This window comes from Manis javanica, chromosome 10 (assembly GCF_040802235.1).
Source record: "Manis javanica isolate MJ-LG chromosome 10, MJ_LKY, whole genome shotgun sequence".
In the NCBI taxonomy this organism is placed as follows: domain Eukaryota; kingdom Metazoa; phylum Chordata; class Mammalia; order Pholidota; family Manidae; genus Manis; species Manis javanica.
Genome location: NC_133165.1, coordinates 94,128,639 through 94,153,650, shown reverse-complemented (window position 1 = coordinate 94,153,650; position 25,012 = coordinate 94,128,639). Strand labels below are relative to the sequence as shown.

General features: G+C 41.4%; 1 protein-coding gene and 1 long non-coding RNA gene across 9 annotated transcripts in view; both read right to left on the bottom strand.

The window, feature by feature from the left end:
- Nucleotides 1-25,012, bottom strand: part of CRADD (CASP2 and RIPK1 domain containing adaptor with death domain) — a 204,412-nt gene that overhangs the window by 141,603 nt on the left and 37,797 nt on the right. For 4 of the 8 annotated variants that reach the window (XR_012121522.1, XR_012121521.1, XR_012121520.1 and 1 more), the window contains exons 1-2: nucleotides 21,618-21,772; nucleotides 20,010-20,313 (exon numbers count right to left, since the gene is read on the bottom strand). The exons of 1 other annotated variant lie outside the window; for it this stretch is intronic. Coding sequence is in view for 4 of the 7 variants with exons in the window: in XM_037023014.2 (XP_036878909.2) it covers nucleotides 20,010-20,307 (298 nt within the window). In the remaining 3 variants the exon portion in view is untranslated. 3 more of the 8 variants (XM_037023015.2, XM_073213621.1, XM_073213620.1) reach the window with 3 other exon arrangements.
- On the bottom strand, nucleotides 16-17,862 carry LOC140843623 (uncharacterized). Its single transcript, XR_012121523.1, has 2 exons — nucleotides 13,199-17,862; nucleotides 16-10,498 (listed from the first exon to the last, which is right to left on the bottom strand). It is a non-coding gene; the product is annotated as an uncharacterized lncRNA (long non-coding RNA).

The window sequence follows — 25,012 nt, the reverse complement described above, 5'->3', positions numbered from 1 at the left end:
GGGCTTTATCTATGAAAAAGTAGTAAATAGTCATTTGTAGTCTGTGTGAAGCAGCAGCCAGCCTTAAAATAGTAATTTTTGGTTAAGGGTTAGAACAATCAATATTAGTGTAATTGTTCAGGCTGCTTTTAGTTTCTCTTAATCAGAATTACTAGATAATAGAATTCAAGAACTTTTTATGTGTTACTACTTTGTATGTGTACTGACCATCATTTAAAAGTAAAGATTCTTGTCACACACACACACACACAAAAAGTAAATATAGTGACATTTTGGTTTTGTGGCTCTGAAATTAATAAAATTCAAGTTAAACAGGAATTTTAGAAATGGAGAAGACATAAATCGTGTTCTTTTCATTTAAGTGAGAACATTAGCAGCTCCATGTCTTCCAGCTCTGGGAGCCATTACTTACATGTTAAATTCAAAAGAAATGGAATGTGTTTAGGTTAATAATGAAAGAAGTTTGGTTAAATGTCAAACCACCTGATACTATGTTTCTTACACCTTCTGTATGAACAAGAAAGTCAAAACCTGCCTAATGGTCTTCTCAAATGCAAAAGCACAGTTGATGGGGCAAACGAATGAATTTCAGATTTACCTCTTCAAATCATAAGGTGGTCTGCCTGACATGTTCGGGCAGACAGGAACCTGTCACCAGCGTACAGAGGACTTACCTTTCCTATCTGAAATGGTCCTGCCTTAGAAAAAGACCTGTTATTAATACATGGGTACATAAAAGTGAATCCATAGCACATAGGAATTCAACCATAATGTTCTGAGTCCCAAATGTGGGAACTTAACCATAATGTCCTCAGAGTCCCAAATGTGGGAAAAAATTAATAATTTTAAAATAAAATCATTTCCTTTAATCAAGTGATTTTTTAAATTTCAAGGACTTCAGTGATTACCTGTTCCACTAACGCATCTACTCAAAAAATAATTATTGATGCCTTCTATCCCAGGATGCAGGGTGGCTCAGGCAGGGACAGCAGCCCTACTTGTCAAGGAGCTGACAGTCTAAGGGAAGGTAACTCACTGGTCAAGTAAAAACAAGTTCAAGCAAGTGCAGAGGACAGTTTCAAAAATGCTATGGAGAAGATAAAACAGGATGAAGCGATAGAAATTGACTTGGGAGATGTCCGATTTGGACTGACCACGCAGACCTCACTGAACAGGCCTGACACCTAGATTACCAAAAGAAGCTAATTATTGGGGCAAAACTAGGAGCAGGGAAACAGATGGAGGGAAGAGCTGGAACAAAGCCCTCAAGGCAGGAACTAACTTGGCAACTGGAGAGACAAAGGGGGCCCGTGTGGCTGGAGCACAGCGAGGAGGAAGGAGAACAGTAGACGTGGCTGGGGCAGCAGCGGGAGCTTTCCGACCCCAAAGGGCCTTGTGAGGGATTCAGATTTTATGTCAGTGCGAATGGGAAGCCACTGCAGGAGGGTTTCAGCAGAGGAATAACATAATCCAGTTTGTATTTTTTAAAGATCATTCTGGCTGCTGTGTGCAAATGGATCATAGAGGGTGTACATGTAAAGGCTATTGCAATAATTCTGGCAAGGGAAGGAGACAAGTAGGCAGACCTGGGGAATATTTTAGAAGATTCTAATGGAATAGATGTTGGGGAGGAAGGTTGGTGCAGCAAGAGATGAAAGCAAGGATTATTCCTGGGTTTTGGGCTGGAACAGCTGGAAATCAAGATTTCTGTTTGGTTTAGCTTCCTCATTTTTTTCTTCAGTTGGAGAGCTAGAATTAGAATCTACCCTTCTTCTTCCTGATCCAGAGGTCTTTGAATAAAGAGTGTTAAATTGAGATTTCTAGATCAAATAATTTTCAGTTTTGCTTTCTTGTTATTACAAATAGTCAAAGTCACAAAAAAATTTCAAATTAGTGTGCATTAAAAATCAAAAGCATACACAGATTTACACATGTAACAGAATTTCACAGAATTATACACACACAGAGTACATGTAAAAACTATCTCAGTAAGGTCTATATTTCAGGTAATAGCATTATATCAACGTCAATTTCCTGGTTTTGACCGTGTACTATGGTTATGTCAGGTGGGGAGCTGAGAGAAGGGTACTTGGGAACTCTCTGGCCTATTGCTGCAACTTCTGGTCTTAAATTATTATGAAGTAAAAAATTATTTAAAAAAAAAATCTTATCCAAGGGCACAGAACCAGTGGGATACAGACAATATTTGTGTCTAGAGCAGTGGTATCCAGTTCTTTTGATTATACCAGTTTTTACTCAAATGTCCCTTAAATTAAAAGGTCCTTAAGAAAGAAACAGCAGCATCTAATTGGCACCTACTGTTTTCTTTCTTTCTAAAGAGAAACTGCCTTTTGCCCCTTGACAAGGTAGTGAGACTCTGGCTATATTCACTTCTCCTGCCCTCAAGAACACAGTCCGCATGCAGTCATCAACCATTTCTGCATTTGGCTGATTGTCTATAGTAGCTATGAAACACTGTTCTTAAGCAATTAAAATGTCTCTGTTTTCATATCCTGGCCGAACTGAACAAAATGACGTAAATGATTTCAGCCATTTGTGAAATGAAATCAGAACTGAGCTTACCAAATCTGAACAGCCCAGAGTACAGAGAAACGGTGGCTCCGGGTGGGTAATTTGATCCCATTTACTCAGGGCCACTGCGCTCCCAGCTCTGCAAAGAACTATCCATACTCTTGCCAGAAGCCCAACAGCTGCATTCCCACATGCAGACCCACAGCAGCCAGCAGAAGGTGCACTTGTCTGAAAAGAGGTTGGGGGGGGGGGGGTTGCTTGCTTATTTTGTAAGGTGTAGAGGAGGGGTGGAAGGAATGAAGATGTGGATTCGAGGGGGTGGGATAGTGCCAACGAGGCTCTAAGAAGCCTAGAGGCAAGAAGACCCTGAAAAGAGGTCAAAGAACAGGCTGAGCTAGTTCCCTCACTGGGACGCTGCAGAGTGAGCGTCACGTGATGCAGTGTCGCAGTCAGACACAACCCGGGCCGTGGGACTCTCAGCCCCACAAAGCCAAGCCTGTCCCTATCAGGCCGAGCAGCAGCATCAATCTGAAGCCAACTCAGAATGGATTTTCTTAGCTACGATGAGAAACGTAACGGAAGTGTCTATCTCAGCTGAAGTCTGGGGAAATCTGGAAGATACGAGGCTGTTAATGAAGTCAGCCCTGGGATACGGGAGTTGTTTTCTCTCTCCCGAGGCCAGTTTCCTCACACTCAAGGCTAGCTACCTACCCTATCAAGCCCAAATCCAGTGCCTAGACATTAGGCAGCAGGTCCTCTTATCAACTCATCTCCTCTTTCTCATCTGCCTCTCTCGCGCGCGCCCCACCCCCTCCTCCTTTAAATACATAAAGTCTTCATTTGCGCGGAACAATCTATTTGCTGTCCATCCCCTCACGCTCATTCAAGAACCTACTTTGTAAAAAGGGTAGGTACACAACTCAGAAAACAAAATGATATTGATGGGAATACTAAACGCAGGGAGAGGATCAAGATATACATCAGGAAAAAAGATGTTCCATTTACAACATGACGACCCCCAGCAAATTATCCTGAGAAGACATCCAGTAGGATGTACTGGGCGTGCACTCTCTCCCAGGGTCACCTGGAAGCATTCCCTGCTTTACCTCCCTCCCCACTGAGATCACTCCTTCAGGCTGCACACTCCGGTGGAACACCACTCACTGGTATTTCTCTGCAGCCTGCTGTTAAATGTTCAGAATGTCACCCCCTTTTGCCATGTAAACTATAAACTCCTTGAAGCACAGGGCTCTCTCAACCTTTACTTCTGGGGTAATCCTTTTGAACACTCAAAATGTATTGTTAAATGCCTTAGGGGACTTAGAAAAGTAATACAGCCAAACTTCTGAACAATAAACAGAAATAGCACAATGGCTACCTGGGGGGAATGGGAAGAAATTCTAGCCCTTCCTTGGCATTGTCAGGTTTGAGTTTCAGTGACAAATTATTTACTTCCAAGAGGGTGAAAATAAAGACAAAGGGGAGTGGGGTGTAAAAAATACTCATAATGCCTAATGGATGGGAACAAAAGGCAAATGCTGATGACTGCAAAGCCTGCTTAACTCTTTTTGTGGTTAGTACTCAAATGCTAACATTATCTCATCACCTCAATACTTAAAAATCTTGAGACTAAACCATGAGTGAGTACACAGGATAAACTGAAATTAAATCCTCGTGTGAATGTGTGTAGTACAAAGGAGTTTTATCTGTTTAGTTTACCTAATTCTTTTTCTAGTATGTACAATTTTAGAAACGAAAGAAAAGGCTCAATGCCCCTGGTATGACAAATCTTTTCTGACAAATTTAATTCCAAAGAAATGGCAAAGATAATGATATACTTTCACGGGAAAGTTTGCCCTGAAGAGAGGGAGAGTTTTGACACTCAAAACAAGTTTAGAACTAAGCATGATCTTTAATCAAGCACTCTGGAAAGCACCAAGGAAGGTAAACAAAGCTGATTCCTGCCATGCAAAGCTATTTCCCGGCCTTCCTCACTCTTTGTACGAATGGCAGGCAGGCCCAGAGAGTAAATACTGTTTAGGCTTTGTGAGCCTTAAGATCTCAATCCCAGCTACTCAACTTTGCTGGCGTAGTGTGAAAGCCATAGACAACATGCAAACAAATAAGCATGGCTGTGTTGCAATAAAACTTTATTTACAGACACTAAAATTTGAATTCCACAGAATTTTCATGCCATCAGATATTCTCCTTTCATTTAGTTTTGTTTAAAAATGTAAAAATCATTCTTAGCTCACAGGCCAAACAAAAGCAGGCAGTGGTCTAAATAAGGCCCCAGGGATCTGGCCAGGGTTTGCTCACCCCTGTTCTATGCCACAGACAAGGTGGCGACAAAAAGTCAAAATTAGCTTAGAAACTGTTCCACCTTTTCTAAAAGGAGAAGGCTGTTAAGGGAGGAAAGAAGGAAGAAACAAGTGAATAAAAGAGGAAGAAGGGAAGCTCATGAGAAATTAGAAAACTGCAGTGTGAGGGAAGAGAAACCCAAGCAAAAGAGGGGAAAGCATGTGGGGCAGGGTAAAAACAAATAAATAAATAAGCAGGAGGCCAGCATGTCTGGGGCATTTGTGAGAAATGAAGGAGCAAAAGGGAAGTAAGTTAACAACTAGCCAGGGGATGGGCTGTAGATTAAATTATAATGAAGTTTAGTTCTGGAAGGAACCCAGAACTTAAGAACCAAGGGTACTATGTGCACAAAATTATTCTCTAAGCAGTTCTGGCCTTAGAAGTCTGTTGGGTTATGTGCATGTTTGGAGGGGGGAGTTTTCATTTTGCTTTTATTTTGTGCCCTGTTCCTAAGAAGAGAGCTCAAAGGGGCCAATCCTGAAAGCCTCCAATCTTCAGTCTTAGAATTTTCCTCAGCTTAAAAAGAGAATGGTTCCAGCAAGGGGATAAGGATTTATCAGAATTTGGGAGAAGGCAAGCATCTAACTAGGATGCAGAGTAAGAAGGTGTGAAATAGTAGATAGAGAGGCAGGAGGCAAAACATGACCAAGGAGGAAGGCCACATCAAGATGAGCAAGAACACAGCAAGCAGACAGTGGGTCACATGGGGGGTCAGGGGGAGGGCGGGGTGAAATAGGTGACGGATATAAGGAGGTACAGACTTCAAACTCTAAGATGATATAGTCACGGGAATGGAAGTACAGCACAGCGCATATAGCTCATAATATTGCAACATCTTTGTATGGTGACAGATGGCAACTACACTTACCGTGAGCACTTAGTAATACATATAACTGATGAATCACTAAGTTGTCCATCTGATACCGATATTGTATATAAATATATTTAAAAATTTTAAAGGTTTTTAAAAAGCACGAAAGAGAGAGAGTAGCACCCAATGTCAGTCAGATGCTGTCAAGACAGCAAACGGAGACCTGAAAAATGTCCATGGACTTAATCAAAGGACACTGATGTCTTCTGCAAAATCAGCTGCAATGGGCGGAAGTCAGACGACTACAGCCTGAGAAGTGGATCACTATGTGTAGATGGGGAGACAGTCAGGAAGACCCAAAGAAATAAAGGCTGGCTGAGCCACCTTCTGAAATTGTTAAGAGAAAAAGCATCAGACAACACAGAGGTAGTTGGCACCAAAAGAGGGGGTGGTGGTGCTGGGGATTGGGGGCTCTCTATCTGTCCTTCCAATCCTCTGGGAGCTGCTTGAACACAGAGTAGGAAGGCAAGAAGTGAGGCAAAGAAGAAAAATGGCATTTATTGACTACCCATAGGGTACCAATTAACATTAAAAATATGACCTACATTTACACAACAGCACTTCATGTTTTAAAAGATTCATTCATATAGTCTCTCGTTTAACCTTAACAACTACTCTTGGAGAAGAGCAAGAGGCAGCTGTTTCACATCTGAACAAATTAAATTGTAGAGGGAAAAAAAACAAAATAAGCTGCCTGAGGTCATACAGTACATAAAGGCAGAAGCAGGACTTCATCCTAAGCCTAGACCTGTATCTCCAAATGCTTCCTGGACATTTTCACAGAATGAAATGCTGTGCGGCTCTAGGCTGGGACTCAGCTTCCTCATCTGAAAAATGGGAACAATTAGAGTACCTACCTCACACTATTGATAAATGTAAAGCACTTAAAGGGGCTGGCTCACAATAAGTGCTCAATAAATGTGAGTCGCTGTGAGCTTACAGTCAATGAGCATAACCTGTACACCATCCATACACTCTGTGGACCTGTTCTTGGGTGAATCTGCATTTGAGAAACCAGAAATCTGGGTGTCATCCTAGAATCTTCCTTCTCCCTCAGCCCAGAGTTCGATTCGGTAACAAATCCTTCTAACTTAAAATAGAAGGACTTTCTCAACCTTATTTTCATTATTTTCTCCCCAAGAAGACTTTTAAGCCTTTTTTTCCCTAATTTCATCCTTCCCATGAAATGTCCATACCATGGATAACTGCTTATCTGTTTATGTACTTTTGAAGTACATAACTCTTTTAAAGACCACAGACCATTATAACACCTAAGATTGTTTGTACCATCCCAACCCCAACTGATTTCTGCCCTTTGGGGCCTTATCCCCCACTGAGAACACTTGTACTAATCCTCCCTCTTACATCTCTCTCAAGCCCATTCCCCATTTCTCTGTCTTCAATGCCAGTTCCTTGTCCTCACAATTTTTTATCTGGTTTAGTCTAAGAGCTTCCTAACTGGGCTCCTTGTCCCCATTTGGGCCACCTTCCCATCCATCTACCACCAGAATGAGCTTTCTAAATACAAGTCTGTTCATGTCAATCCCTTTCTCAAAATTCATCAGCTGTGCTCTATCACCTGCTGGGCCTTTACACGCTATGCAAGGCCCCTGATGAGCAGTCCTGGACCTGAACCCCCAGTCTTAGCAGTCATCACCCCACCACACCCAACCAGACATGGGGCACACAACATAAAGCCATCACCTCCACGCCTTAGCCCTTTCTGTCACTCCTGCCTAGAGTGCCCTTCCCATTTGCCTTCCCAGTGAATTCCTACTTAGCCTGTAACACTCATCCTAAGGGATATACACACCCTCTGCTCCCCAAGACTGTCTTACTACAGGCTCAGCAGAGCTTCACACATCTGTGCCACAACTCTAATAATGTTTAATATATGCCAGGCCCTGTTCTAAGCCCTTTACATATATCGTCTTATTTATATGGCACACCTCAAGGGCAGGGATTAGGATTCATTGATTTCTGTATCCATTTAACTCTTGGCACATAGCAAACATTCAATAAATGCTTGCTGAAATAATGCAGGAAGCAAAGTTTTGGAGTCACCTGCTCTTTTCTCTGACTTAGAAGGCCCCACCTATAACGGTTTATGGTGTTTACCTCAGTAATAAGAAGTAAGGAGCATAGGATATGATTATTCTGACAAAAGGTTTTTAACAGTTTCTCTGAAATACACTCTATGACTTACTGATTAAGAATGCCTTTTGTGTGGGGGGTGGGGAGGAATATCTAATCTACTATCCAGAACACTCAAATCAAAGATTTACAAATTTAGTCAATTTGCAGGATAGAAATCTTAAAGTGCCAAAGGCAAAGGCTTAATTATCTATAATCTAACAGTTTGGGAGAAACAATGAAGAGCAAAGATTTAGAAGCATCGTAAAAGCATACAAACAGGAGACTTTGGAAAAATCAGGTTATATAATAATCTAGTGAAACATTCTGAAATAGAATACTCATAGAAAGATAAACAGAAAAATACTTTAAACAGCAGAGTGAAAAACACTGCGCATAGTTCCTTAAGAGTCATTGGAGAAGGTCATTTAAGTCCAATGCTCCCACCCTCACCTCTGCTAATAGAAATAGCAACCAGTCTTAATAATAATTTGAAAAGGTGACTTCAAGTTGAGTCAGAAAGCTTTACTCTCTGAAGAAAACATATATGTATATATTTTTTACACAAACAATCTTCTGAATTTTATTGTTTATTTGGCATCACATAAATTTTGGATTTAAGTACTAATAATAACTTTCTGGAAATGGAGTTCAGAAAAAAGAAAGCTTCTAAAACAAAATTTCCCACGGTAAAAACTCAAATACTGCATTTCACTGCTCATTTATTATAAACTGTGGTTATCGCTGGGCAATAAAGCTATGGGTGATTTCCATTTTCTTGATACCTGCCTAGACCCTTTTGTTTTTTTAACAGTGTATGTGTTACTTTTATATTCAGAAAAAAATTAGTTAGTTTCACTTTAAGAAACATATTTTTTGTCAAACCAATAACATTATTAATGCACAATCATTTTCTTGTATAGCAACCAACTTCCCCTTTATGATATATATATATTTAACCATTGCATCTGATAAACATTGCAAGGCCCCAAAATGATTTGACACTCCTTCCCAGGAAAAGGTAAGGCTGTGGCAGTGTCTGGGCCCAGGCACTATGAAACTGACAGCTTCCACTTTCTGCCTCTCGAAACTCAACCACTATCCTGTGAGGAAACCCCAGCCACCTGCGGATTCTATGCAGTGCCTGGAGCAAGGAACCAACAAGCAGCACCAATTTACCAGAAATGTGGACCATCTGGGAAATGGATCCCCAGCCCACAGTTAAACAACCCCAACGGACTCCAGGTGAGCAGAAATGACCTGTCCCTGAGCCATGCCAAAATCGCACACTCAGGAGTAAAATAAACGATTCTTATTTTAAGCCACTACCTTTGAGCTGCTTGTGACACAATGAAAGATAACCAGAATATTATATTTTATTTATTTGCCTCTACCTTTCCCTAATGACAATGTAAACTCTTTGCTTATGACTCCATCTTTATATTCGCCTTTACAGTCATCCCTTCCTTCATTCAATAAACACAAGGATGAATGTGTGTCTAGCACTAAGCTACGCAGGTTCAGCAGGTAGAGACAAAAACAGTCTCTGCCTCAGAGAAGATTACAATCTATTTGCGCAGATGAACAAAAAAAATAGACAATAGGAATGGTAACCTCAGGGCATTAGCAGAATAGCCAGCAATGGCAGATACTCAATAAATGTAGGCTAAATGAATGAATAAATCATGTTCTCAAAACTACTTTGGGGATTACATACTATCACCATTGTACATACAGATGAGATGCACCAATTAGCAATGTATTACTTCTTACGTCTAAATTCACCCTCTTTGCCTGCTTTGTGATACTGTGGCTGGACTCTGTAAACATTTCTCCCTTGCCAGATGGAACAGTGTTAGTGGTCCTCAATAAGAGGACACTGGAGGGACCCTGCAAGGTCACAGCATAGGAAAGGGCTTTTCATTCTGGTTTGGGATGGCTTATCCCCTCTAAAATACACTACCAGTGATATTTGGAAAAGCCAATGGTGCTCACTATCCAAGGAATTTCTCTGCCACTCAGCAACTCTGGTCCACCCACATACTCAATCAAGTTTCTCAACCTGGCGGGCTGCCTTTACAGACCAGCTCCAGCTGCATATTCACGTGGCATCATTTAAAATCCAATGAGGTCTGAGTCTCAGCCTTAGAGGTGGGAGGGGCCCCTTGCAAGTTCTTAGTGCCTTCATCCTGCACTGTCCTCAGTCCTAGAAAAAATGGTTTCTTCCATTTGTTATTACTGAGTTCCTTAGAGACTCTCCTGCCCCTTTAGTAGTTAACCACAGTTAACTTTTTACTACTTAATAATTCTTCATATTAAATTTCCCTTGTTCAAATCACTGTGTGGTTTTTGTCTCCTGAGTGGATCCTGACTGGCACCTGGAGAAATAAAAGGGCTCAAACAAACACAAGAGGCCTGACAAAACACATCTGCCTATGGCACCATCAGATGACTCATTAAGAAAAAAAGAGCAATTGAAAGGGAAGAGATAAGTTTAAAGACTCAAGGAATAAAAATCTCCAAGTCAATCTCATGCAAAATGTAGAACATTCTTCTTCCTTAAATGGCTATCGTTTCTTTCCAGGACTGCAATTGTGGAACCTGTTCAATATACAAAAAATGAGAATGATATAGTGTACAGGACATCTCTTAATCAGCTTTCACCTCTTCCTTCCCCACTCCAGGTGACTCTGGTGCCCTAAGGAACGGGCTCAGACTCAACTTAGGCCAACCAGACTCTGAATCTTGAGAGAAGAAAAAGTGGAGGAACATAGCTGGAGATGTCCATCAGTGGCCAGAGATCCCCAGCACTGCCCCATTCCTAACCTCACTGAGCCCTAGAATGTTAGCAATTCCTTCAAAGTTGTGAACTGCCCAGTAAACATGAGAAAAATTCCTATTTTTGCTTATGTTAGCAAGAAGTCCGCTGCTTGAACCTAAGAGCCCACGTACAGGCTATTAGACTTCCTTACATCCCTTACTTTCCCCATCTGTAAAGTGGGGGGCTCTGTGGTCCCTTCCAGCTCTAATGACAGTTCTAAGGTTCTTTCTAATAACAGGACAAGTCCCCACAGATGTGGTCTGTTTGCTCTGTAATTCTCCGTTACAACTCTGCCATCACCACTCAGCACCCACATACCTTATGTACAAATGGTGGAGCTGAGGTCCTTTAAAAGTCTTGTATTTAGGTTATAAAACCACAAGCCTCTCATCTGCCACTCACTACATCTCAGCAGTATTATTTTGGTAACAGCGTCACCACCCTCAGTGCTACAGTGCTGAGCATAAATAGAACATGAACATTTCCAGGAATTGTCAACTTGGCACTTGTTACAAGGAGTTAAGATTTCTTTTATAACATTAACAAAAATAAAGTCTAGGACTAAAATCTGCCCCAAACTTCTTCCAAAGGTTACATTTCCTTCTCCATTAAAATGACTGTTTGGAAATACAATGTACTCTTTTTTCTCTCTGGGGAAAAGGTCCTCCAAAGAATCATATACGTAAACTCCTCACTGTTCAAACTAAGGAACAAGTATAAACACAGCTGCCTATTAAAATTAAGCAAAGGCAAACATTCCTGCAGCTAGTTACAACAGCAGCCTACAAGTCTGAACTATACCCATAAAAAGAGAAAGCTACCTTGCTAATAAGCATATGGTTAAACTCTGAAGCTGTGCCACCAGAAAAGCTGGTTGTTGGAATTGACAGCTTTCGATAGCATGATTTAAGAGCTGCAAATGAGAAAGTGGGAACCAACATACTGTCTCCTGATCACAGCCAACAAGATTTAGACTTTTTTTACTCTCAAGGTCGCCATTTGGGAGCAACCCAGGGGCTCTGTTCCTTGACCCCATATGGCCTCACATTAGCCCTTACTCCCCTCACAAACAAAGTTTAAAATGAGATGAGGGGAAGAGAGAGAGCAAACAGGAGCTAGTCCTTGGACAATAGGCAGGAAGGATACAGAAAAGCCCCTTGGGCTGCTTGTCTGGGAGAGACTGGAGCAGGGGAGGGAAGAAGTAGAGGGGCTGGTAAATGATAGGCTCCAGAGCGGCCACTGGTTATCAGAACTAGGGAGGAGAGAAAAGCACACTTCAAAACACATGCTTTCATAGTTTATGAATTAGCAGGCTTTGAAGTCAAAGCCCCTGGATTCCACATTTGGCTTCACTGCATTTTATGGCCCTGAAAGACTCTCTGTGCCTACATTTTCTCATCTGTGCAAGAAGGTAATAATACCACCTGTCTCACCAATTTATTGTCAGGATCAAATGAATTAGTAAGTGCAAAAGACCTGGGAAAGTCTCTGGCACATAATAGGCACCTGTGGGTAAAACTGTAATATTTCCAGAATACCTTGCCAGGCTTTAGTGCATCTGCATATCAACAGGCATTCTTCAGGGGTAGAGAAAGTTCATCTCCATATCAATGGGTAATTACCTTGGCAAGGAGGGCTTATCTGAACCTGAGAGTTAGGGGGAGTGCTGGTTTTACTTTGGTGGAGTAGGAAAGAGAGACGGTCCCAGACTGCAGTTTGTAAGCAATAAATGAGTTTTAAACTTTATTTCTCCCTTTGACTGATTTCAGTTTTAGAGGTATTTTGTCCTGGGATTTCCTCTCCCCAGACTAACAGCGCCCAATAAATATCATGGTTCTTATTTCACTGATGTTATCTGAAGTTCTTGGTGAGACATAAAAAAAGACTAAAATTCATTTTTAATTACAAACAAAAGCCATGGCCAAACAGGTTGTCTGACCAACGCACAGACAGACACTAAGCCCATCCCAGTCTTCCCAACTGACTATTTGTCTCTCTCCACCTCTCATCCATCCTCAAGCCAGTTCAGCTCACTTTGAGAGCAGCATGCAACTCGTTCTCCAAGGGCAGGTTCAATCTCCCTTTGGACATGGCTTGATTTACAGAACATAAACTTTGGGGGATGGTTTGTAATTACCAAACACTGTGAACAGGCAATAAAAATAATTCCCCCAAATTCAAACTCACCAGCGAACTCAAAACTCTCCAGTCAATGTTGTTTCATGTACATCTAGCCTGTTTATCCCCACAGAGCTCTAAGGAGTTTTAATGTTGGTAGTACAGTCACACTTGCATGGAGTCTGAGATTCTAGAACATTCTTGAACAGTGCTTAAGAAATTCAAAGAATTAAAAACACTCATGATTATAGACTTAAAACAAAACTATATGTTCTACATCTCCATTCCTACCACCTTCCCACCTTTACCTGCCAGAAAACAAGAACTCTTCGGGCAAGTACACAACTTTGGGAGGCCCATACCTGGAGAGCAATAAGTGAGAAAGGAGCCATGCACCTCTTCAGCTGGTCAGATCTCATGGGTCTCAACCCGGCCTGTGCTTTAAATAACCCAGTGAGCCATCTGTGCATGTGCCTGTACGTGCATGCATGACTGCATATGTCTTTAATACTACTTCCCACACCCCGCCTCCAGAGATTCTGGCATGAATTGCCCTGGAGCAAAGCCTGGGGATCAGGAGATTTTTTTTAATTCAGGGTTAAGAAACACTAAGTTAAATCCTGATGGCCAGTAGGGTGACTGATGCAGCCAAGTGGCCCATCCATGTACAGAAGGGAGAAAAAACATCACAGTGAGAATGCGTAAAAGAAAAGAACATTAAATTCATTTTTTAAAGTGAAATAGAGGCATCCCTGCTGGGGAGAGGCTGATCACATGGTTTGCTATTCCTAGAAAGAGCTGCGATTAGCTGCCAACAGATGCATTATTTCATCAGTTCCATAAATACTCAATAAAAGTCTTCCACTTTTCCTTTATGTCAGCCTTGCAGAAGTGGGGAGGGTGGTGGGAGTCTGATAAAATTCAGTACTGAACTATCAGCAATTCCTTTAAATTATTAAAATTAGCATTAATATAAATACAATATTTTAGTAAAATCTTATCCCAGTATACCTCTAAAAGCCCTTGAAATTTTTCCTCTTAAAAATAATTTTAATAAGCAATCACTGTAATATTTTTTAAAGCTTTTTTCAATTATTAACACTACTACATAACACAATTCCATTTCAAACCCAGCAGGAAGCCAAGACTGCATAGCACAAAAATTTCTAAATCAAAAGTCAAGAGGCCTGGACTCGAGTCCAGCAATAAATTACATTAAATTGCTGTATGATCATGGGCAAGTTGACTTACTCTCCCTGGGCTTTTCTCAGAGAGAAATTAGATGATCTATGAGTCCCTCCCAATCTAAAATTTTAGAACACCAGGATATGTCTCCATCTTGCTGACTCTGGTACAAATGAACCTGTTTAAAATTTAGAAAACGTAAAAGTAATTCATCCTGGCGATTCTGCTAATGAATTTAACCAGTTCCCAGCCACTGTACAAAAACTGAATAAGCAAAACAGTAAATTACTTTGATACGGTACTATCTTCTATCCCTTCTGTCCCAGCTATGCCAGCCAGTGATGGGTCTGCCCAAACTCCTGTTGTTTTTTTAATGAGAAAACACATGAAATGAGAAAATTTTTTTAAATGAGAAAATACGTGCTGAGCATCTTCATGCTTTATGCCTTACCTTCATACCATTATTATCTCCTTCATAATTTTCTTTATGTTGGCACACTTTTACTTAAATAGAAGGAATACATTTCTTAAGAGAACTTCATGAATAGAAAACGGTTTTATCTTCCAAAAATGAAAGGAAACTGTTAATACAAGGGGGAGAAAAGACAACACAATTCTAGCTAAATAATGTTGTCCACAGGCTTTAAGCATAAGGACCTTTTTCTCTCTGTTAAAAAGAAAAACTGCCAAGTGTCAAGAGAGATGTCACAGAAATACTTGTAACAAACAGAGGCCTTTATCTGGATGTTACCAGGACTGAAACAGAAAGAAAAAGAAAATAATTCTCACCATGTGATTCAATCCCATGTCACAGAGCACGTGAAATCATTTTTGGAACCACCCAAGATTATGACTGTGCACACACCTTGCATTCTGGGAAGCGTAACAGATGGTTGAGACTGGGCCTTTGCTGATGGGCAGTATGACTCATCTCTCTGCAAGGAAGGTTATAACCCCAACAGGCCTGGGCGGTAGCCATACTGTCACCAAGGGCTCCCACCTGAGTTCCTTTGCACCTGTGGCCCCTCTATCTGAAACCCTCTTCCTCCGCATATCTGCTCTGGTGCAGAATTCATGGATATGCTCAAGTCCATCCCACATAAAATGCTAAGCCCTTCCTCACGACCACATATGCTGTCTTTTCCACAGCCCTATCACCACCTGATTATTATATATTCATGTGATTGTTGTCTGTCCCTAGCAGACAATAGAATATAGTGAGCTCCGTAAGAGACAGGGCTTTGTTTACTATATTACCCCTAGCACCTAATGTCTGGTACATGGTCAATACTCAGTATTTGTTGAATGAATGAACAAAGCCCCTCAAGTTGGTCTGGAGGTCCTTCACATGTCTTTACTACCTGCTCCCTGGCATCTAGTTGGCCCTCGGGAAATGTATGATAACCACACTGGGGATACACAGAAACCTGAGTTCTCTGCAGACTGCCCTTACCACAAAGAGGGGTCTTACTGTGGATGCTGACCATTCCTTCTCTAGGACACAGGATGCCACAAACTGAACTCTTAACTCAGCCACTCAGTGGAAGTAACTGAATAGACCACAAAGTAGATAAGCTGAGACCAACACTGAATTTATCATATGCAGAATAGGGTCAATCCATACAAGACTGGAAAATCCCAGGGTGGAAATCTCTCTAATAAACCTATTACAATACCTAAAATTTTTGCCATTATTGCTCAGTAATTTCAGATGCATCCAAGTTTACACCTGAGCCAGAGTTTATCTCAAGACAGTGGCTCTGAACATTCACACAAAACCAGCTCAAAGGGAAGACAGGACAGCCCTGCGTCCTGCTCCAGTGAGGGCAGCCATGGAGTCCAAGGCTATGGTCCCTGGCAAAGACCACCTCAGGCAAGGTTGAAGCAAAAGTGTCACCAGGACAGCCACTCCAGCAGGCTAAAGAGCTGAGGCATCTGATCCTAACACAGGAGGTGCTGAGCTATATATTCCAAGACATTGGTCCTTCATCCTTGCCAGTGGCCAAGGAAACAAAAAGGCAGAATGTAGCCTAGAGAGGAGGAGAAAGAAAAAACCACCAACCAATTCCCAGGCCTAAAGGAAGACATTGCCAAGCTGTGAAGTGACAGGCATGGCAGAGACTCAGTCCCACAGCCAGGGCCAACAGGGTGGAACAGGGAGTCCTGGGGCCCAGATGTCACTCCCCCGATGACACAGGCTAAGTTCCACTAGCTGGTGAGCCCAGGGCTGCTGACAAACCTCCCTTCCAGATCCAGATTAGCTCGGGCACTGGAGAGAGCTGGTCAGCACAGCCAGGACCCGTGAGTAATGCGATACCAGGCAGGCAGGCACATGCTGCCTTCACCCAGATTCTGCACTACCCTCATCTCCTAAATGACCTGACAGGAGCCCAGAGAGGATTTCCAGCTGATCTAGTGTCTTCTATGTGAGCCTGGCCAGTAAGGGATACACCACGATGTACTCCTTCCACAGGGCCAAGCTGGATTAAGTCATTTTACTGCCAGAATTCCCCTTTGAAAATGTGACAGTCCTTATAGAGTGAGAAAACATAAAATCAATCATCTATTAACATCTTAACTCTTTTTTTTTTAACAAAGACAGGGAGACCAGTCATTCAGGCAGATTCTGAGAATTGAAAGTAGGGTTTCTAATGCTTTGGGAATTTGCTGTGGGAAAGATTTAGAAGAGCAGAGAGGATCAACACACAACTCAATTCTTCCCTAAAAAACTATTAAGCAACTAACTAGGATCAATCACCGAATAAGGCCTTTGAGGGAGCTCAAAATTTACAACTGAAACAAAAAAATTAAACAAAGGGGAAAACAAAAATCTCTTAGAAGACCAAAACAAAAAAACTTTATAATAAAATAAATCCAGTTCATTCTTGGAGAAGGATCCACCTCTTAGCTAAACAGAAGGCCATTCCTCCCCATTTGCTCTCAAGGCCTCCCAAGAGAAGACCTCCAAATCTATACAAATAGCTTAATAATTAGGACCAAAATGAGCAAAAGGCCAGAAGGATTACTGTATATAGATACATACATAAGCTCCACATTTTCCTACAGTCTAGTTCCTCAAAATTCAAAATGCCTTTACAAAGATTAAATGGACTATTTAAAAGCTTATTAAAATTACTGCATTGTAAAACTGGAGAACCACTGGAATCCTAAGAAATAGGCCCCTGGGTCCATTCACATGTTCACAGGGACATTAAATTGAAAGCATTTCAACTCTGATACTCTTCTCAGGATTTTCTATTAAAAAATTTGGTTTCCAATTAATTAAGTTCCAATTTTAATTTAGAATTAAAATATTGCCATCAAATTAATTAAAGTTTAAGGTCTCAAATAAGAGAAGACTGTTAACTAACAACTCCTTTAAAGTATATCATTTCCTTCATCCCTTACCCTCCCACACACATTTTATATATATCCCTAAAGCTTAAGCTACAGCAGATTTTCCACAACATATGTGGATTTTAAAAGTAATTTTTATGAGAGGGAAAACTATCAAGTGAAGAAACAAATGATAAGGTCCCAGTTCAGGGTTTATCAGCGAGTGGGGGTTGAGGATGAGCTAGGACTCAGAAGGACCAAGAATCCTCAAAGGCAACAGCAAGCCTTTTCTTTTCAACTGTTTTTATTTTGGTATCATTAATATACAATTACATGAGCAATACTGTGGTTACTAGATTCCCCCCATCATCAAGTCCCCCCCACATACCCTATTGCAGTCACTGCCCATCAGTGTAGTAAGATGCTATAGAGTCACTACTTGTCTTCTCTGTGCTATACTGCCTTCCCTGTGTGCCCCCCTACATTATGTGTGCTACCTGTAATGCCCCTTTTTCCCCTTATCCCTCCCTTCCCACCCATTCTCCCCAGTCCCTTTCCCTTTGGCAACTGTTGGTCCATTCTTGGGTTCTGTGAGTCTGCTGCTGTTTTGTTCCTTGTTTTTTCTTTGTTCCTATGCTCCACAGACAAGTGAAATCATTTGGTGCTTACCTCTCTCTGCCTGGCTTGCCTTTCTTTTTTAACTCAGTGATGGGATACAGGTGTTCACTGCAACATTATTCTCATACCTTATATTCTGTAACCTATTATAAAAGTGAGTTTATGTAATTGCCATTGTAGAAGTACACAGAGACATGTAAATCAAATTTTCTCTTCAGAGTATTCTTTTCAGGAGCAGTGTCACTCAACAAAAAGTAAAACAATTAAGAGTCCTTAATGTGTGCAGTAGCCGACCCACTGTTCCATTTGGCCACTTCCACAGGATTAACAAATTAATGTTATTTTTTTAAACTCCAACACAGATAACACTCAGTTTTTCCCAACTCTATACTGTTTTGGTCTGCTCACTCTTAAATAAAAACTTTTTTCCCTCAACTCTAACTTCCACATTTTAGTAAAGAAAAATCCAAGTTTTTTTCTTATTCTCTGAATGAATCTGAAGAAATGAAACAACATACAATACTGTTTACAGTACCCAAAATGATCATAAAATTTCATTACATATTTTGGTAGTAACAGGCTTTCCGTCTGCCTCTTTGTTTCCAACAATGTGTTGGCAAGAGGAACCCTAAGTCAAATACCAGGAAAAGACACTGGACACCCTAATATTTCTTTTAACACCTCCCCAAATCAATGTTATTTATTCTGCTTTCAATGAAGTAGTAGAAATGCTTAGACACTTTAGTGTGGCCTTTTTCACGCACCTGGAATATGTAATTTTGTAAGGATTTTTGTGAGGATTTTTGTAAGGAATATGAGAATTCTCGTGGTCCTCAAAGGCTAGCTATTTTCAGCAAGCATTTCAAAAAACCTAACATACACACTCACCTGTAATTTGGCCATGCTAGGAAATGAAAATATTTTTGCTTTTTCCAATGGGATTTTACCAGGCCTCCCTAATTTAACTGATTATCTGATGGTGAGCAAATATTCAGACATATGTTAGTTACATGCCATAATCAAAACAGAAGAATAAATCATGATTACTTAATACATGTGATCTAAAAAAATCATTCAAAATATGAGGTCCATGGAGCAAAAACAATAAAAGTGGTCTTTTATTACTGGTATTTATTACTTAACCAGTTACACTGGTTTTTAAAAAAGCAACAACCAAGTCTTGGGACCACTGACTTTGGGTAGTTCTATCTATCACTGTTAGAAAAATTCCAGAGAATGTTGATTTCCTAACTTTCTTAGCAAGTCAACGTTCAAATTTTTTTTGCCAGTTCAGTTCTCTTCTCAATCTTTGTAAAGAGTAGAAGTCACAGGTGATAAAAGGGAACAAGGGTTTCGTACCACATCTTCCTTTCTTTCTTCTGTAGCCTCCAACTTCCCTTAAAATGAAAATGAGTCACTCCCCCACACTACAGTCCTTACAAAATTAAATTCTCTGGGTATCTGAACAAAGCCAAACTTTTTTTAAAAGGACTATTTTAAATCAATAACCTTTAAAAGCAAACTAAGCCAGACTTCCAAATAATCCCCTTTGGTCAAGTAGGACAGCCCAGCGAACAGGTGCAAAGTATGCTTTCCTAGAGGCGGTCTCCTCCTCTCCGAAGCTGACCTTTCCAGCTACAGCTCTGGCACCCCACAAATCAGTTACCAGTAGTCCTAATGCCTGCTTTCCCCTCTGCACTTTCCAAAACTGCAAGGGCTGAGATAAGACCTGGCAATCAGATGGGAACATACCTCCCAAGTGACTTGCCAAGTTTCCCTGGAAGCATTTCTAAATGTATTCTCTGAGCCCCAGTCTCACCCTCTCAGTCACGGTTCATTCTTCCTTCCTTTCCTGAACTTCCTAATTCTATCTCCTCATCATGTCCCTCCGACGCCATGTGCCTTCAGTCCAAACATCTCAGCCACTTTCAGGAAGCGCTGACCCCCTTCCAGCCTAAAACCCCAACTTCAAATCCAAAGGGCATAGTTCCAACAATACTGGAGCTAGTCTGAAGTGATCTCTTTGAGGCCTACCTGCAGGCAGCTCAGTTATGGCTTCCTCCCTTGCCTTCTCCAGCTTCTCCCTCACCCAGGGAAATTCCTGCAGTGAATCTAGGAATGCATCAAATGCTTTAGGACCTCTGGAAGGTAGGATATCCAGCAGCAGCATTGTTTTCCGGAGGCCTGTGGCTTGAGCTTTGATTTCTTGAACGTGGTTTTCTGTCAAGACCCCTTCCTGGTAAAGATACTGCAGAACCAGTCCCTCCACCAGTACCTCTGCACCCAGCTCCAGGCGAAGGGAGCGAAGCACTTGCTTGTCTCTAGCCTCCATTTCCCCCTGGGAAGAGACGAAATCATAGCTCAGATTACAGGAATGCTCATGAACCCCTAAAGGCAGTGTCCTGCAATGCAAGCTCCTTAAGGTCAGGGATATCTTTGAGCCTTAGAAGAATGCCAGACCACGGTGTTGAATACATGGCTCTTAAGATAAGGCAAATTAATTTCGAATGTTTCCCAACCTAATGAACAACACTGAACATGAATCTTATTTTCTGTTTTTGCTTTCCACAAAATGGGGTCCTAGCTCAATTCCTTGTAGATAATGACATTTGGGGGAAAGTGGGTTAGAGACTCCGCTTAAAAAGCAGTTTTGATTTAAGGATGGTGGGGCAGCATTTCATTTCAACATACTTAAAACGACATAGTGGTTTTACTTTAAAAGGACCTTCATCAGAGGTACCCCTGCACCGCAGAAACTGCTAATATGTATGCGGTGCCCTTCCCATCAAGGGCATTTGCAGAACCTGATTACCAATAGGAGACGGAGTCAAAAACAGGCAGGTACAAATAAGTTAAAGGATCTTTGCCCCTAGGAGAAAAGACCTATACACTATCACCTTGAAGAAAAACACGTACTGTTTATGCCCAGTGTACAATAAACCTTATGTATAAACACAGACTCCATCCCTTCCAAGAATTCCTTATCTCCATCACAACCAACTGCCATAGCCACACATGCATGGGGCATTTAACGCGATTTTTTTTTCTTTTAAAAGAAAAAAATGTTCACACTCCAGTCCTGGTCGGTAGCCCCGCATGGTTTGAAGGCACGTTCCCAAGACCACTGCACCAGCGGGCCGAGTGGCGCTGCGGAGGCTCCGGGGGTAAACAGGCGGCGGGGAGGGAAGGCAGGGGCGGCAGGCGGGCTCCCGGACACCCGCGGCAAGGGCAGTCCCGCCCGGCGCCTTCCGACCCCCACCCCGCCCCGCAGCCCGCTGTGCAGGCCGGGAGGGGGCCGGTGGCGAGGACGGTGTGCGCTTTTGGCAGCCGGCGCCCATTTGGAACTTTTTCTTCCCTGCCTCGCCAGCTGAAGCCCTCTTGGGTTACAGAACAGGAAGAGCTACGATTTTTCCGGACAACCTGGCCCGCTAAGAAGGGGGTACTGGCGATGACCTTCAGGGCAAACTGAGGGCAGAACGGGTGCTCGGCATTCCCACCGCCACCCCGACCCGGGCCTGACTTAGGAACTCCACGAGCCAGTTAGGGGGGCGAGAGAGCCACGCCAGGCCCAGGCCGCAGACGCCACAAGGAAGGACCTCCGAGAAAACATGGATGCGGGGCTTCTGGTTTCCTGTTACTTACGTCTGCAAACACGTATCTTTAAAAAAAAAAAAACTGCAACTGGAATCCAGACTGTTAGGTAACCTGCACCATAAGCACCATCTTTGTTAAAGGCGAAAGCCCAAGACAGGAAGTATTGTCGCCATCTTTGTTGAGGGCAAACACAGGAAGTACTGTAGCCATCTTTATTGAGGGCCCAAGTGTCAGACCGAAGCCCTTTCCGCCATATTTGCTATGGTTAAACAATGTACCCTCCCCCAGAAGGAAAATAGTAGCACCACACAGGTGGTTATCTAAGAAAAGGAATTCTTGGATGACTGCATTTTAACACAGTAACTCCACCAGAGCCTTGCTCGCAATTGATATAATAGTCTGGTCTCAAGTGACATTACCACTGAGGTCTCCCATAACCACTCTATTTAAAATTGCAACATTCACCTCCTGCACTCCCTGCCCCTTTCCAGCTTTAGTTTTACCTGTAGCACATTATCGCCATCTTACCAAAACTTTTACTTCATCATTCATTTATTGTATTTCCCTTCACCACAAGGCAAGTTCATTTTTTTATATATCATAATCCTGGCCCACAGTTTACAAGTCAATCAGGATACAATTTCAGCAATCAGCCAGCTAGCTACTTTAGACAGTAAGGCATTTGTCATGAACTGCAGGCATTTATAATAATTGGAAAGTCTGGAGAAGGTCTGAGGATCCAAGGATGACACCCAAACAACACTACTTAACTATCTCAGGGCCACAATGAGGAAGATGGAGTAGGAAGACATCACACCACAGTTCCAACCTCTTCTCCACCCTGACAGAACAAATGACTGGACATTGGAACACTGTCTGCTGTTGAAAAACCAAGGTCTCCATTGCTGTATTTGCTAGCAGTGTCAAACAGCACCTGCAAATATTGCTCTGATGCATACACTTGGTGAGACCAATTCCCCTGCAAAACATTAGCAAAAAGGGTACCTAGGGCATGTACTCGGGACCACCTTCTGAAGCACAGGAAAACATGCTAAAATGAGGGAGAGGCTGATGGGGAGGGGGCTGATCTGCTGAGTTCACCATATTTTTAATTTGGAAGGTAAGACAAATGTATGACCCAAATATAGTGAGATAGAAAAATGTCAAATTGAGGGTCCTTCCTCAAATTCCTTCATGAAATGAGGTAATCAGTACATTCACTGATGTACTTTTAAATCAATTGGGTGATATATACAGTAATATAATAATTTTGAAACCAGTTTAAAGTGTTTAGTATACCAAATATCATTCTCTATACCAGTAATGACAATAATTTTATGTGTGGCAAGTATCACAATTATCATTGTGCATATGTGAAGACTGGAGTCAAAGTGGTCAGGTGTCTTAGCCAAAATTTCACAACTAATGTATTATATTTATCTATATAACTATAATATATAGGATATAATATAAATAATATATATAATATATAGTATAAACTGTATTCTAACCAGGCCCCTCTGATTTCATGCTCCTTCCAGTATATAGCACACCACACAGCCCTGTAGAGTGAAGTCTCCTATTCCAGTGAGAGTCAAAATACTGGCAAATTATTCTGCTACCACCTCCTACCCTTGATACTTTTTAGTTCTAAGTACGTTCTTCACTCTGTCCCTCTTCTTTTGTTCCAAAATTGCTGTCCTTCCTGGGCAAGATTTCCCTTCTGTATGTGGACAGGTGTGAGCAACATTATCTGTTTTTATCCAGATATAATGCAGACCTCACGTGATCCTGCCAAAAGCTGAGGTTACTGAGGAAAAATAAGCGTGTTTTTTTCCAAGTGTAAACTTTGGTAATTTCCAAACATTTCAAAAAAGTAAAGTCAAAACAAACAGCCCAGAAAATATCCATATAAAACCTAGTATAAAACACTTCTCGATGTCTTGTATTTGGAAGGGCTTGAGGTCTCCTGGAACCTTGGAGACACTGATAACAATGTCCAGGGAGGGCGGGAAGCTGACCATGAGTTACATGAGAATTCACAAAACAGAAGATGAAAGAGTGGGAGACAGCATAAGAGTCAATACAGGAGTGCGGGGCAGGGCGTCCTTATGGAGAACAACCTGAGCGGTTGGCTTATTGAGGAACTGATGTAAATCCATAAGGTGAAGCCCTTTATCTAATTATATAAAACCTCAATGAATTCCTCTTCCTCTTCCTCTGGCAAATTTAGATGAGTGTCCATGCTTCCTCCTAAGACAACAGGCTGGCAATCCAACTGACTAAGCAACTGCCATCAAATAGTCTGATTGAAGGGACACGTCTCACACTCACATACAATGATACTTCTGAGCAGCACAGCAAAGGTTCAGCTTCATGTACATAAATATCTAAGTCCTGCAGGCCCCAAAGGAATCAAACACAAATCAGAATCACCATCACTGGTGGTTTCTCCTCCCCTCTGTCCAGTCCCTCTCCATAGGCTGGAATTGTGTCCCCACAGAGGATTAAGAACCTGTCATCCAGTGGTAACAAATGTATTTAGGAAGGGCAGATACTTTCCTTTTTCTCTCTCTCCTACCATGTTTACTTGTGTCAAGACAGATCCCTTGTTGAGTCTGCCACAGAAAGAGTCATAAAGAACAAGTACAGCGTTGTTCTGTATTTTAGTTTGGTCTCCAGTTTTGCAACCTTCAAAATAAAAATCAAAGGAGCTGGTATTTTTGGTTCTTCCTGTTTCAGAGATATGGAAATCAAGCCATGGAGAAAAACAGATTCTTTTCAAGCATACTTGAAACAGTTACAGAAATGGGTCATGAATTAAGTCACAAAGAAACTTCAATGAATTCCAAAAAAATCAATAGCATACAATGTACTCTACCACTTTACAATGAAGTTAGAAATTTTAATAAAAATATAGCTTCCATAAATCCCATAAGCTTGATAATTAAATAAAACAACTCCAAACTCTTGAATTAAAAAGAAAAAAGTCACACAAATTCTATTGGTATGTACAGCCATATGGAAAACAGTATGGAGAGTCTTCAAAAAATTAAAAATAGGACTGTCATATGATCCAGGAATCCCATTTCTGCATATGTATCCAAAGGAAATGAAATCAGGATCTCAGATAACTGCACTTCCATGTTCACTGCAGGATTAGACAAGAGCCATGATACAGAATCAACCCAAATGTCCATCAGTGGCTGAAAGAAACTGTGATACATACGCAATTAATGTAATATATTAAAATTATATTACATTTAATGCATGTTAATAAAATATGATAAAATATATTGAAATATGAAATTATCCATATTATTCAGTCTTAAAAAAGAAAGAAATCCCACCCACTACAATGGCCAAAATTCAGAGCTCTAACAACATCAAATGCTAAAAGAGATGTTGAGCCATAGGAATTTCCATTAATTGCTGGTGGGAAT